Genomic DNA, 13,823 nt, shown 5'->3' on the forward strand with positions numbered 1-13,823 from the left:
ACAGGGGGGAACTGATAATGACACAGTCGACAATGTCACATGCAGTGTCATTCACATATGGAGAATTTATGGGAAGGCACCAAAACCAAGTATGTTGGGTGGGGGTTCAAAATAAGCCAGATCTCCGCACCAACCCAGTGACTGGTTAGGATGTCGGGGTTTTGCGGGGGTTCCCCTGGGGACACCTGAAAACTGCAGCCCCAGACCAGCGGGTCGAAGACACACACAGCGCTCGCTGCAGGGGAGGAAGGCGGGACAGGTGTCGGTGCGGGAGTGAGTGTGAAAGGCGTGGGCTGGGCGCCTTCTTCCGTGCAGCACCCGGAGCCTGTGTCCACTGTCCCAGCCGGTGAAACGTGTGCCCACAACCCGGAGGAAACACTCTCTTCCCCGGCCGACAGCGAGGAGCGAGCAGCTTTCCTCGTGTAATATGTTTTGAGACAGCTTTTATTTAGAGGCGGCGCTTAAAATTAAAAAAGAGAGCGAGGCACGGAGCGGAGCTGGGCGGGGAGGGACATTGTCCACTCGGAGCGCCCCGTGTGTGCCCCGCTAGTGCGCATCTTCGGGCTGGAGCAGGGGAGGGGGGTCCGTGCATCTCCCCAGGGCGCATCTCCCGGAGCAGGAGGACTCCGGCGTTGGACCCGAAGCAGGGGAAGCCGCAGCACCCTAGGGCGCAGGGGGAGGCACTGCGCCCCCTCCGCCGTGCGCTTTTTTATGGTATTTGTTTTTAGTTTTAGTTTTCTTCCTGCAGGACTTTGTGCGTGTTTTCCCCGGACCGTGCTCCTGGTTTCAGCCGCCCTGCGGTAGGGCTGGTGTGTTTATTGTTTTTTTGATTTTTTTTTCTCCCCCTGGATGGTTTTTCAATGAAAAGGCTGATCATGAACAAGCTGTACATCGGGAACCTGAGCCCCTCGGTGACAGCCGACGAGATCCGGCAGCTCTTCGGGGACAGGAAGCTGCCTCTGGTCGGACAGGTCTTGCTCAAGTCCGGCTACGCGTTTGTGGATTACCCGGACCAGAACTGGGCCATCCGGGCCATCGAGACCCTCTCCGGTGAGTGCGGCGCGGGGGACCCTCTCCCCTCGGGCAGGGTCCAGGGCAGGCGGGGGTAATGTGCGCAGGGACGGGGGGTTAGCGAGCCACACCAGCCCCGCGCCTCGTCCCAGAGACAGCCCGTGCCCGTCCCTCTCTGCTGCTGTCCCCGTCCCGAGAGCCATGTCTGTCCCTCTCTCCCCACTCGGGCCAGGGAGGCGGGTGCGCTGCCCGCGCTGGGCGCCCCCGGGGGCTGGGGGAGGGAAGGTGCTTGGACCCTGGAGCAAGGGTGCTGCCTCCTCAGGGTGGCAGTCTGAGGGGGACACGGGCACCCTGGCAGCCGCGATCCCCCACCTGTCTCCTGTGTCCTCCGTTCGCTTCCTTCGCACTTCTGATTTTTCTCTGATTTTTTTATCCGATTTTATTGGGAGGCCCCGGGGCCCGTAGGGGCCCGGCTTCCCGCTCAGCTGAGCTCTGCTGCTCTTCGGCTACCTTTTTACGAGGTGCCCTCCCCCAACTCACCGGGGGGCCCGAGCTAGGGGCGGCCGAAGGAGGCGCTGGGGGCCCGGCCGGGAGCGGCAGGAGCGGATGCTGCGGCGTCCGCGGCGGCGGCAGGGCCTCCTCGGGGGGGCGAGGGGCCCCGGGCCACGGGGATTCCGCCTGCCCGAGAGACCCTGGGGGCCCCAGTGGCCCTGAGAAGGCATTATTACTGGGTAGGGGGAGCGGGGGCTGCAGCACACCAGGATGTGGTTCCGGGGGGCTGAAGGGGCCCGTGAGGGGCCCTAACTTGAGGACTCAGGTCGCCCGTCACCCCTGCGTCCGTATGTGGCCCCGCACAGGCTGCGCAGCGGGTTGTGTGCTGGCTGCACGGTGTGAGAGTTCGCCTCGCCCTTGCACCGAGGGGAGCTCCCGTGCAGTTCTTGTGCGCCCCAGCTTCATTGTTCCTCTGAGTGCAGCAGATCTTGCCCGCGCCCACACTTCTCGGGCACAAAACACCCCGACCCTGCTCGCCACAGACGCGCCTGGTATGCCCCTGGCCTCTGCTGCCCACAGAGTGGCGCGGCTGTCATGGCCCTCTCCTCAGGGGCCTTGACATGTGGTGGCCATGCTGCGTGGGTTTACAGCCAGGCCTCTACCCCACATGCATGCCTGCTTGCATGCCTGGCTGTGTGTCTGTCCTTTAGAGTGTCGCTGCCGCCAGACTTCCCTGACAGCCATGACCTCGCCCAGATCTGTTTAACAGCCATGATCACCCGCGCTACAATTACTTGCCACGGTGACCGCCTCGCCCAGGGGTGGAAAACACTTTCAGAATGTTTACATTGCCGTCTTGCCCCTTAAAATGCCTCGGGTTCACGCTTCCTGGCGTGGGACAGCCTTGACAGCCTCATCCCCCCCCCCCCCCCCCCCTCACGGGTATCTCCCGTGCTGCCCACTCTCGGGGCACGGAGGGTCGCGGCCCTCTCTCCTCAGACCATGCATATACTGCCACTTGCTGTCACACATACTGTCACTTTTACTGCCACTTGTCACATATACTGTCACTTGTCCTATATACTGCCACTTTTACTTCCACTTGTCACTTTTACTGCCACTTGCTGTCACACATACTGCCACTTCTCACACATACTGCCACTTTTACTGCCACTTCTCACATATACTGCCACTTGTCCTGCGTGAACCATGGCCCCGGCGCCTGCCCTGCTCTTCTCGCGCTCCACCTGCCCGAACTCCGAAGGGCCTGTCAGTTCACGCGCTGTGCTTTGTGTTTACCACTAGTCTGTATTCCCTCTAGGAGCGTGGTCACGTGACAGACAAAATGCACCCCCGCCCCCATTTGTATTAATTCGCGTGCAGCGGCTACCCTTTAACTCTGTAAATGCGAGTGTGGGAGAAGTATATTTGTACTGTAAACACAACCTCACGTGGTCTTTTTGTTGTGCACTTATTTTAAAGGTAAAGCTGAGCTACATGGAAAAATCATGGAAGTCGACTACTCGGTTCCCAAAAAGTTGAGGTAAATACACGCCTCTTTACTCCATTAAAGCGTCATGTTTTTTTGTATTAATTGTACGTAGATGTACGCCTGTCCGGGTGTTGTATGCCACATGTCTGTGTATGCCTTTTGTGAGGTAAATAAAGCAAAGCGCATGCGTGCTCGCCCTATACATGCACAATCGAGTAAACACACGCGCTTCCTTCTTCCCACCCATCTGTCCCTTCCAGTCGTGCAGTACACACATTGCAGGTCTCCGCGTCCTTTGTTGCACGCCGAGTGTAATAAGTGCCACAGGCTCCTCGGGTGGCGGCCACGCACCGGGTCTGCCGGGCAGCGCTCCGACCTTACACCCACCTGAAGTTTACGGAAAGTGTCATTTAATGGATGCGCCTCTCGCACCAGACTGCGGGCAGTGTTTGCAGGACCCCCTGTGCTCAGCGGCTTACACACCTAGGCGCAAAGAGATGCTCTTCACACGGGACAGCAGAATTGTTTATTTGGAGGGAGAGTGAGGCTGGTTGCAATAAACTACTCGTTCCTCAGCTGAAACGTCGGCGGAGGCTATTACACACACCTATGCTTTGTGCTGAGACACAACGTGTTCTCAAACCACCACAATGTTTTCCTTAAGGAACGTCGGTACCAAAGTACCCGGACATTGTGTGCAGCGGCGGTAATTCAGCTCTGAGCGCATTTCCGAGGTGATGTCGCCTCAGATGCGGTTTCCTTACTGTCCCCTACCAGCCCTGCGTCAGGCTAGCGACCGCATATACCTGGCAGCGAGCACCTCAAACTTTCCTTCACATCCCCCCCTTTCACCGCACGCTTCGTTGGGATGATTCAGTTAAGACCCGCATCGCAGCACTGCGCGCATCCTCTCTCTGTGACTGGCGTTACCGTGGTGTACACACAAAGTCTTGTGCTTTTTTCACTTTCTGAATATTGTTTTGTGTCGTGGACTGTTGGGCGTTACGGGTTGTCTTCTTTTGCCCTGTGAGTGTGCATGATTCACTCAGATTTTACCTGCTGTGTCCCTTTAAGCACCGACCATGTTCGTCCCGAGACCACGCGCTGGTTTTTCTTAACTGCTGATTTCCGCTGATGTTTACAAAGTTACTGATTTCTAGTTGAGGAAGCAGAGAACGTGCCTGCCACATTAAAAATGCACAACATATGTGCTGTGTTCGTTCCAAGCACGCAGTACCCCTCCTACCTTCATAGACTGCTCAGTGCCTGAATTGACCTGCAGCTAGCTAGCACCTTGAAAATATTTATTATGTTTTTTTTAAATGAATGTTGATCATGTAAACAGTGCATAATGTAATCTAACGTGTTTTGCAAACAAAAGAGTTTTTGTTGCATTGGTTTTGTTGGTATTTTGTTTAAAACGTTAAATTGATGAGGGCACTTCTCACTGTCCTTAATGAAGAAGAAATACATACATTATTTATACATTTGTGAGGGAATCTTCTTCAAGCAATTAGGTAGATTGAATTCATTATCATTAACAGCTGCTCTTGTGAAATTAATTGTGCAGTAGAATGCACTGACCTCAACAGTGAATGGTTCCATTGGTTTAAGAATGGTTTATGCTGATCACCAGAAAGGAAATGTGATGTTGCTTTTCTACTTATTTTAAAACATCGATTTTATACAAGGTTAGCTGTATACATTTTCTAGTAACATACTGGACATATTTTGGAAAGGGGGCATTTTCTTGTTAAACATATATTACGTAGCAGTTTGGTTTGGTTGGAAGTTTTGTTTCTGCGGAAAGCATTGGTTTTGAGTAGTGCTTGTGCACGTTGTAAAAGTGCCATAGAATCATTTGTTTTTCTCAGTGATTCATTGTGTTTGTAACTTTCACACCTACACACACCTGGCGATTTGGCAGTGTGCTTCTGTGTTATTTAAAATGCATCTCCACTATGGCCCTTGTTTGCTGTCAGGCTATGTTTGTTTCACCACATAAAATTACACAGAAGGAAGTAGTCTATCTAACAGGAAACTATTTTGTGCTAGCATGTGTTTAAAATGTTTTGTTTTTTGTTCTCACTGTTTTATCAAACTATTTTATAGAAAATACAACTTTTTATCCTCTTGTATCTAAATAACATGCTTGATGTGAATTTATACTAATACAGTAGCAGTTCAGAACCGGTGGCTAAATTTGCTTTGAGATCAAATGCCTGTCAGCCGGAAATATTGCAGTTTTAAAATCGGGCAGGTGACCGTCACAAAGTTAAAATACATGTTTCAAATTGATTATGTCTGAAATGTACTGTTTTCTGTTTAAAATGGACCTGATTAGTCAAGAGAAGCGTGTTTCAAATGTTGTGAATATTAAATGCAATGCACTTATTTAAATTAATTAGATGCATGATCAGATGAAACAGTTTTTCTAGGTACATTTTAACAAAAACATTGACCTCTCTTACAATTAAACCTGTCCTGGCTTATTTATTCACATTCACGCTTTTCCCGCAATAGTTTCATTTGTCATGTTAACATTTTGAAAGTGGGCATGAGTGCTAAGTTTTGAAAAAGACCATCTGTGTGTGGCCGTGCATAGAGGGTTGCGAGCTAGGCATGCGCATAGGCCCTCCATCTTAAAGGAAAACATGTGTAATGCACACTAACTTTGTGACGGTCTACGTATGGATCTGGCAAGCAGTCCAGCAGACCAACCGCAGAGCAGAACAGAGCGCGAGCACCAATGAGTGAAGGGCATGGAGGCGAGGGAGTGCAACGCGCTACTCAGGATACAAACAGGGATTCTTTAATGCTGGACAAGTGTATTCCTATTTACTTAACATTTGACATTAAAACACCAAGGGTGAAGCATGACAGTGCAGTCAGTTGTTACAACATTATTTGCCTCTTTTCACCCTAAAATTTTAAAACTGTATTTCTAACCGGTCGCTGTCCATTTCTGCAATGTATCTGGATAAAACTTTCAGAGGTGTGAGGAGTAGAACAATAATTGGTATTTTAGGGTTTCGAGAATTGATTTATTTAGTTGATTTTGCTGGGAAACAAATTAAATACATTTTGAGTAATTTGTGTTGACTTTCTTGCTTGGACACCCGAGTTAATACGTTCATTCCATTTCACAGTATAGGTACTTTTGGTTGTAATTCTTTTGTCTTCTCCGGTGAATAATACATAAGCTGTCCAGCACTTTAATTGCTTTACTTCAGCTGCAGTGAGGTAGAGGAGAAGAGGTGATTTGTTTTCATGTTTCCATAATAGTTTCGCAAGTTTAAAAGGGTGCCGTTTGTAAGACTTTCTTTTCTCGTTTTGGTGATGTGTAAACCTCAGCTCGGCACACGTCTGAGCTCTTCTTGCACATGTGTGTCAGAGTGTTGGGTTTTAACCCTCTCATTTAAATGACATTTAATACACCCAGTGAGTGTTGTATCTGATGCTGATAATTAAAACCAAGTGCGCAGGGCACTGTGATGATGAAAGCAGTGTCGAATTTTGATTTTAATAAAGTACATGACTAGCTGTCATAAACAACCAGGTTTCAAATAATTCAAGATGATCACTTTGCCATTGAATAGTAGTAAGACGCATGTTAAACTCGCATGTGACATGCTTAAAGTCCTGGTTTTGCTGAAGGTCCCAGCCTTCTCCTTCCTTACAGGGCTCTAAGAAGGCAGAACAATTATTTCTGTTTGTGCACTCTGAGAGCAGTGGATATAAAATGCTTCAATGCAATAATCTTCGAGGCTCTACATATCGGTCCTGCCATTTACAAGATTCCTGGAAATGTGGGGCTCCCGCACAGAAGTGGCAATCCTGGGTGGGTGAGGATTGTTGGGTCATGTGTGCTAGAGCGCTTGCAGCCCATTTGCAGAACACTAGGCGCGTCGAAGAGGCCAGCAGTGTGTTGCTGTTTGTGTGGGTTGGATCTGTAACAACACAGGTGTTTTGGGCCTCACGCTCTATGGAGCCGCTGTATCTGGATCCAGGGTGCGAAAATTACATTTGGCGGGCATCAAAGTATTACACGAAAGTTAATTTGATTTAACACTTAATATCTATGAGGTGCAAATTGGAGTACATGTGCCATTTATAAAAAAAGTATTTAAAAAATCCTTTGGATTGTTAGTGACATCTAACCTTTAGAACACGAGTCCACTAAGAAGCCTCAATGTTATTTCATTGGCAGGCATTAACAACCCACCCATAGCAATCTTGTGAAGTAAGCCATTCTTATTTCAGATTGGACAAGTGAATATAGTCCACTTTTTAGTTTTAAAAGATTCTACTATACATTCATTTTATTCCATCCATGAGCTCTAGCTCAGCATGATCTGCAGCGGTTGCCAGCATTGCACAGCTCATGGCTAGGGGGGCTGGCAGCCATGCTTTATTACCAGCAGCGCAGTCCCAGATAGCATTACCAGGACGGATGCTTTATGTTACGTTAATTCATCCTGGACTGCCTAGGGTAGGAGGCATCCATCATTATGATATGGGAGGTAGCGGACATGTTCTGGCTTGAGGTTTGGTGGGATGGGATGTCGATATTTCCAAAAAGTCTACAAAATGCAATGATAATTGGATGCCTTTAAAAAATGCCTGATATTTGTAAGTGTCCATTTAAGCTGGTGCTAAAATGGCTTAAGGAGTATTGGTGCTTGTGGCACCTGCATCCATTAATGGCTGGGTACAGATTGCAGTCACTGGGGTATTGCTCCTTAAATCTAAAAACATATTAAAGACTTCAGATCCTGGCCAGTGGAATTTGCATTTGTCTGTGACACACATTTATACTTTTTTCAGATCTGGGTTTTGCTAACAATATACATGGCTGGGGCTTTGGTCGTGCCGCTTTCAGCCTTTGGGCGTCTTACATCGGCCTCTTGCAGCCATTGGATAGAGTCTTTGTCACTCACATCGTGCCTCAGTCTGTCTTTCACCAAATGATGTTAGGTGCCTGGGTGTATCTTCCACCTCCACCGAGTGCTTGCACTGGACTGCATGAGGGCTTGCTTTACAATAATAGCCATCTCTCCTGGTGCACCCCTGCATGTCTGGCTGTAAAGTGCGAAATCTGCATGCGTTGCCACATTAAACAAAGACCTGTTGGCTTTGTCAGTGCTTGTTTTCTGTGTCCCTTATATGTTGCTTGACGAACCCCCTTCTTCAGCCTCACTTCTTTGAATGGGACCAAGATATGTTACAGGGACAGGGGGCTTCCTACTGTTCAGAGGATGTGCTGGAGAACATGGCAGAAATCAATATGTAATGATGAAACTGTTAGTCAGAGGCATATACATTCTAGTGAAAATTGGGATTTGCATTACTTTAGTAATATGTGGTCTGTGAACCTAGACGTTTACTTCATTTATAAGGATACCGCCTTCAGTTCTTCTGTCCACGTGTTAAGTACTGTAGCTGAACATGGATAATAGTTTAATTGTTAAGGGAGAGAATGATAATAGGGAATGTATTTAATCTGGTATGGGAAAGCATTCATATTCAGTAATCCGTATTGAAAGATGGTACACTCAGCTCATGCTATGTAGCTACGTTTGCGCGAGGAAGGTCACGCCACGTTCCTGCTGCAAGATGCGGCTGAGGGACCAGGTTCTAACGTATTGTTTTGAACATAGTTTAACCAGCTTGAAATGACTGTGTAGAAATTCCGATAAATTAAACTGAATGATCTATGTTTGAACATTTTTACATAAAAGTGAACGAATTCAATATGAATTGCTTTGTTTATTTGTCTCTGCCAGGGACTGCTGGCTGATATTTCCATATACCGTCATTTACTTTAGCAAGCAGTACTATCTGCTTTGAAAAATAATGATTTCACTAGTTTAAACGTTGTATTCCTATCAGGAATATATCATATATGGGTTAGATTAAGGCACTGCCTAAAATAAATGCAGTGCAACTAGGTGCAGAAAGTTAGAGCTAGCTGTAGACATTTGACTGGAATGATTGCTGGATAATTCTGGTGGTAAAGAAAGTCCCTCCTTGTTGGGAAGTGAGGCAGTCCTCATACTCATCTAAGTATGTCCTGAAGGTGGGAGATCACAACAGATCATGTGGGATTTGCTCAGACAATATTATCAATAAAATATTTGCTGCATGTGGTACATTGAGAAAGGTGTAAAAGGTTTTCTTATCTTTAAAGATTGAAGTGTCTTTGGGTTCTAAATGTCATTTTCGCTAAGAATCCACTCTTTTAATTCAATAATTTCTACTTGTGATTTTAGCGTATCAACGAAACAACTCAGAGAGAAACAACATAAAATAAAGCAATACAATGATTCCATCATAACAAAAACCAAGAATCCTTTTATAACCGTAACCACAGCATAAATGTTGCGTTACTGCCCACCCTCCTAAGAGCTGTGCACTAGTGGTGAAAGCCTACTTGGTTGCCTCATAATCTGAATGTTGAATCCATGTGCCCATTTATAAATTACTTCCTTTTTATGCTTTGCCAAGATTTAATGTGTAGTCAGCCCCTACTGCCTACTACACAAAAATGTCTTCTGGACCCACAAAGGGAGTGCCTGAACGTATCTAGTTTGTGGTGTGAAATTTGGAGGGTCAGGTAAGCAAAGTGAATGGTCCTGGGTGTCAGTGCACTAACTTGTGAAATCATCTGATTGGCCCCAAGTCTGGATTGTATTCTATGTTTGGAGTGTGTGGTGTGATTGTGTCACACAGATAGCATGCCACCCATCAGCTGGTTGGTTACTTGAATGCTCAGACTTTCTACCCAGTCAGTAGGTGCTGTGTTAAGTTTGCATTAAAATTTACATGGTTGGAGAAGGGGGGTCCGTGTTATTTATATTCGCTATAGTATTTTATTTTAACTTTGGAAACGAGTACTACCTAACTGGTATGGCGTGACAAAAATAAAATGTTTCTGTAATTTTCAGAAAAAAGTTTTGTAATGCAAGGCAACTAAACCAAAAATAGTGTTGCGCTTGTATAAGGTGATCATTGCTATAAAGTAATCAACCTGCTTGTTTTATGTAGTAGATGAAACAGGAGCTGTAGCAACCCAAAAAATGAGGCACTAGGAACATTTTTTTTAGAAATGATGTACATAAAAGGTGACAACTGTGTGAAATATCTGTATTTGCTCCAATAACTTTCACATGTTCTCAACCTCATAGCCCCACTTTTTTCCATTTAAATAAAAAGCATAGCTTCCACCATTTAAATGGTCTCCTCTTAAGCACCTCCAAGGGGTCTCAAATGTACTATTCCACTACTAAGATAAAGTCGTGTTACGTAACCCTGCTCTAGTCTAATGCACAATTCACTGCTTCGCTACAAATGGCTGCTTTCAACATTAATTAATTCTTAAACAGAACAGTTACATAGAATTTGGCCTAAATGAGGATAAAGCATTCTTCTAAAACACCTAACCCTGCATACTGAATTGATGGCTGTAAGATCAGTTAGGAATTGATTAGAGCATGTAGATGAAGTAATACAGTATCTAAGTAGCCTGGGCCCAGATGTCAAATCCCTGTACTTGCCATATTGAGTACCTGCTCTGAATGGAATACTTTACTATCATATGAGTAATTTACAATTGGCTTCCTAACATTGTTACAAGAATTGATACTGGAATAAAATGGCTATTGCAGAAGGTTGACATTAATATTCCTTAAGTGCTATATAATAGTAAAAGTGATTACTGTTTATGACAGTCATTCATTAAACACCCATAATGCTGAGATGATGGCGGCCAGGAAGCCAAATGCCTAATGGAAATTGGTCTGTAGTACCTTATCGAATGTGTACTCTTTATCGAAAGAATACATTGTAAATACTAGCTGGAAGTGAAGGAATAGAAGTCAAGTCTACACTGGTCGGGATACATCAAAAACAACTAGGAGTCCCCCTACAAAAGAAACTGACAAGACTACCTGAATATAGGGATTTCAGAGTAGAGCATAGTTTGATCTTCTCTACTGGATGTGGAAAATCAAATTACTATAGAAGGAGAGCAGGATAAAGTATGTTGCCAAAGAGATAAAAATGAGTGCAAGAAAAGTGGAAGTATGTATATAGAAAGCCCATCTCCTCTAGTTGAATTAATCGGGCGTGGAGAAAAAGTAACCCAAAATATCTCCACATAGTAAAAGACATACTCAAGAGAATCTTATATTGTACTTCACCTCCCTTGTGGTCAGTACCTATTTATTTCCAACATTGGGGTTTGCAAGAATGTAATGCCTTTTCTTTCATTAGATAGGCGAAATCGAGAGGCAGTAAGTATGTAAAGAGCACAATCCAACAATGTGCACATGGTTCAGGAGAAGTGCTCTTGAGCCATGATGGGCGCTACACTGGTGCTTCGCAGTACAAAATGTGTGCTGCGGTCTGCAGCACGGGGGCACACTATGCACCTCCTCTGCACCTATGCAGAGCCTTCCACTCAATGTCAGAAGGGACATCTCTCCTATTGCTCTACGATTCTGGCATTGAGCTGGGCGGGAGGACACATTTTATAAAGCATTAAATGCTAGACAAAATTTTTTATTTTACGACTATTAAAATTAAGGAGTTGAGAATTCTATATGAAAAACGGGGCATTTAATATCCATTGAGGGGCCTAACTTCTAGAGACAGTGGACCGTGTCCCCACTACATGCCCCTTCCCAAATGCCTCTTAAGTTGTCTTTATTTGGCACCCATCTAGAAAGGTGCATTTAATCTGGTGCATGCTCTGTAATGAGACATGCAATGCGTAATTATGACCTCTAAGGCACACCAGGGACCAGCAGAGAGCAGCCTTATGGGAAGAAACGACAGTGGCTGCATGTGGTTAAAGTTTAGAGAAAGGAATACCGCTTTTAATTCACAAAGCTTTTTTCGTGATCAGATATCTACTATTTCTGGTAACAAATGAGAAAATCGTATTAAAATCTGGAGTGAAACTAATGTGAATTAAACCAGGAAATTAAGTGTTAATTCACATCTAATGAGGGAGTAAGACACACAAACTCATAGAACAATCCTTGTGAATAAGGTGTGATGGGCACAGATCGGTTACAAAAGTTAGTTTTGCACTGATTTTCAAAGAAAATTTGCCGATGCTCAGATTTAAATTCACTGGGTATGACCAGACGTGGGTCCCGGGCTCACCATGCCACTGGATCCAAGCTAGCTTGGCTGATGAGGGGTGATGCTCCGTAACCGGTCCCAGGATGCTTATTTCCCTTCCAGGGAGGACCTGGCTTGGCAGTTCGGTCTGGACTGTTCCCATGAGGCACAGGGTCAAGACTGATTTGCATATGGCTGGGTCTAAACTGGGTTCCATGGTGAGCAAAAGAATGATGGCTTTAACCCAGATCTCTTGACTGGGGGAGAATGTTTGATTTGCTCTGCATTCCGTCCATCATCTGTGTGTCTTCAGATTTAAATGGGTCCGCTCAACAAATGCACCATGTATATATGTGGTAGTCATATCCCATCTTTTGATTTATTTTTGTATTATTCTATAAAGTGCAGACTACACCAACTCCGTTTTATACAGGTGGATAACAATGTTATAGTGATATTAAATTTGTTGCATCAGTTGCAGTAAATCAATAGGGGGTAGTAAAAATAAGACCGGATTGATATGTACATTAAGTGAAAGAAGGAAAAGTTGACTTAACCCAAGGGTGAGCCATTTTGAACATTAAGCAGAACAAATGAAAGCAAATGTATAGGATGTGGTGAGGCTTATCTCTCCATTTTAACGAAACGGTATATAATACGTATATTATACACACACAGAGGTGGCATGAAAGATACAGAGCCGGCAGCCACTTATTGGGATCTATAGATTAAACTGATTTGAGGATATACAACACAACTAAATCTACAGGAGCATCAGACCAATCTGAATAAACTATCAAAAGGCATAAAAGATAAGTTATTCTAGTCACATTGATGATTCCCCAAGTGTTATTTTCATATTTAGACAGCGAAATTAGGCATTTAAAAGGCTGAAAAGTAGAAAGAAAGGGGTTTGTGGTTCAAGAACGTGGAGTGGAGATTGAGCCACAGCGAAAACAGCTTGCGGTAAAAGTCCTAGAAAGCAGAGAACAGTGTACTTGGTACAAAAAAAGTTATTGAATAATGGCTACAACCTGTTAAAAAATAGAAACCACAATATTGGCATATCCAAAGTTTGGGGTATACATATGTAAGAGGGACCAGAGCACTGGATTTAAGAAAAGGAGGCGCAATAAAGTATGTAATAAGAGGGTAGGCAGATAAAGTATTAATATTAGTGCACCAGGTGCGTGGATCATGAAACTGCAATTTGATTTCTTCAAACATGGAGGCAAAAACAGTAAACAAGCACTGGACAGAAGCACAACTAAGAAGGAAAGTTTGGGTGTTTTTCAAGGAGCATGTTCTTTAGGAATGATTTAAAAATTGGAACAAATATGATATGAGGTAGGAGAGAGCTCCTTATTTTAGTTGTATTTCCCTAAAAGAGCTGTAGTCTTTCTTGAAGAGAGAAGTGGAGAGACCTTTTGTCGTTGGAACGCAGCGCAGGTGGACCTCCAGGTGAAGCTAGATTTTGGGTACAATATCTGCAACAGTGGATCTTTAAGACTATATGAGGGAAGCAAGCAGTTCTCACGGAGCGTGAAGCCTAAATATGGAGCCATTTAAGGTGGTCAAGATCAGGTGAAGTCTTTGGGCAAGTCCGGTCTCATGTGAAGGTGATCAAACCCGAGACAGCAAAATCTATCTTCACCTAATGCTTACACCATACCTGCCTCAGCTTTCTTCATACCTCAGG

At 45.1% G+C, this 13,823-nt stretch overlaps 1 protein-coding gene across 1 annotated transcript in view; it reads left to right on the forward strand.

Moving 5' to 3' along the window:
- The first annotated feature begins 295 nt into the window (after positions 1 to 295).
- IGF2BP2 (insulin like growth factor 2 mRNA binding protein 2) overlaps positions 296 to 13,823 on the forward strand; it is a 390,975-nt gene continuing 377,447 nt past the window's right edge. Inside the window, exons 1-2 of the mRNA XM_086955447.1 lie at positions 296 to 1,050; positions 2,986 to 3,046. Of these exons, the coding sequence (XP_086811573.1) occupies positions 861 to 1,050; positions 2,986 to 3,046 (251 nt within the window). The 5' untranslated portion in view covers positions 296 to 860. The remainder of the gene's footprint in view (positions 1,051 to 2,985; positions 3,047 to 13,823) is intronic.

The sequence above is a fragment of the Lissotriton vulgaris genome, chromosome 2_1 (genome assembly GCF_964263255.1).
Source record: "Lissotriton vulgaris chromosome 2_1, aLisVul1.2, whole genome shotgun sequence".
In the NCBI taxonomy this organism is placed as follows: domain Eukaryota; kingdom Metazoa; phylum Chordata; class Amphibia; order Caudata; family Salamandridae; genus Lissotriton; species Lissotriton vulgaris.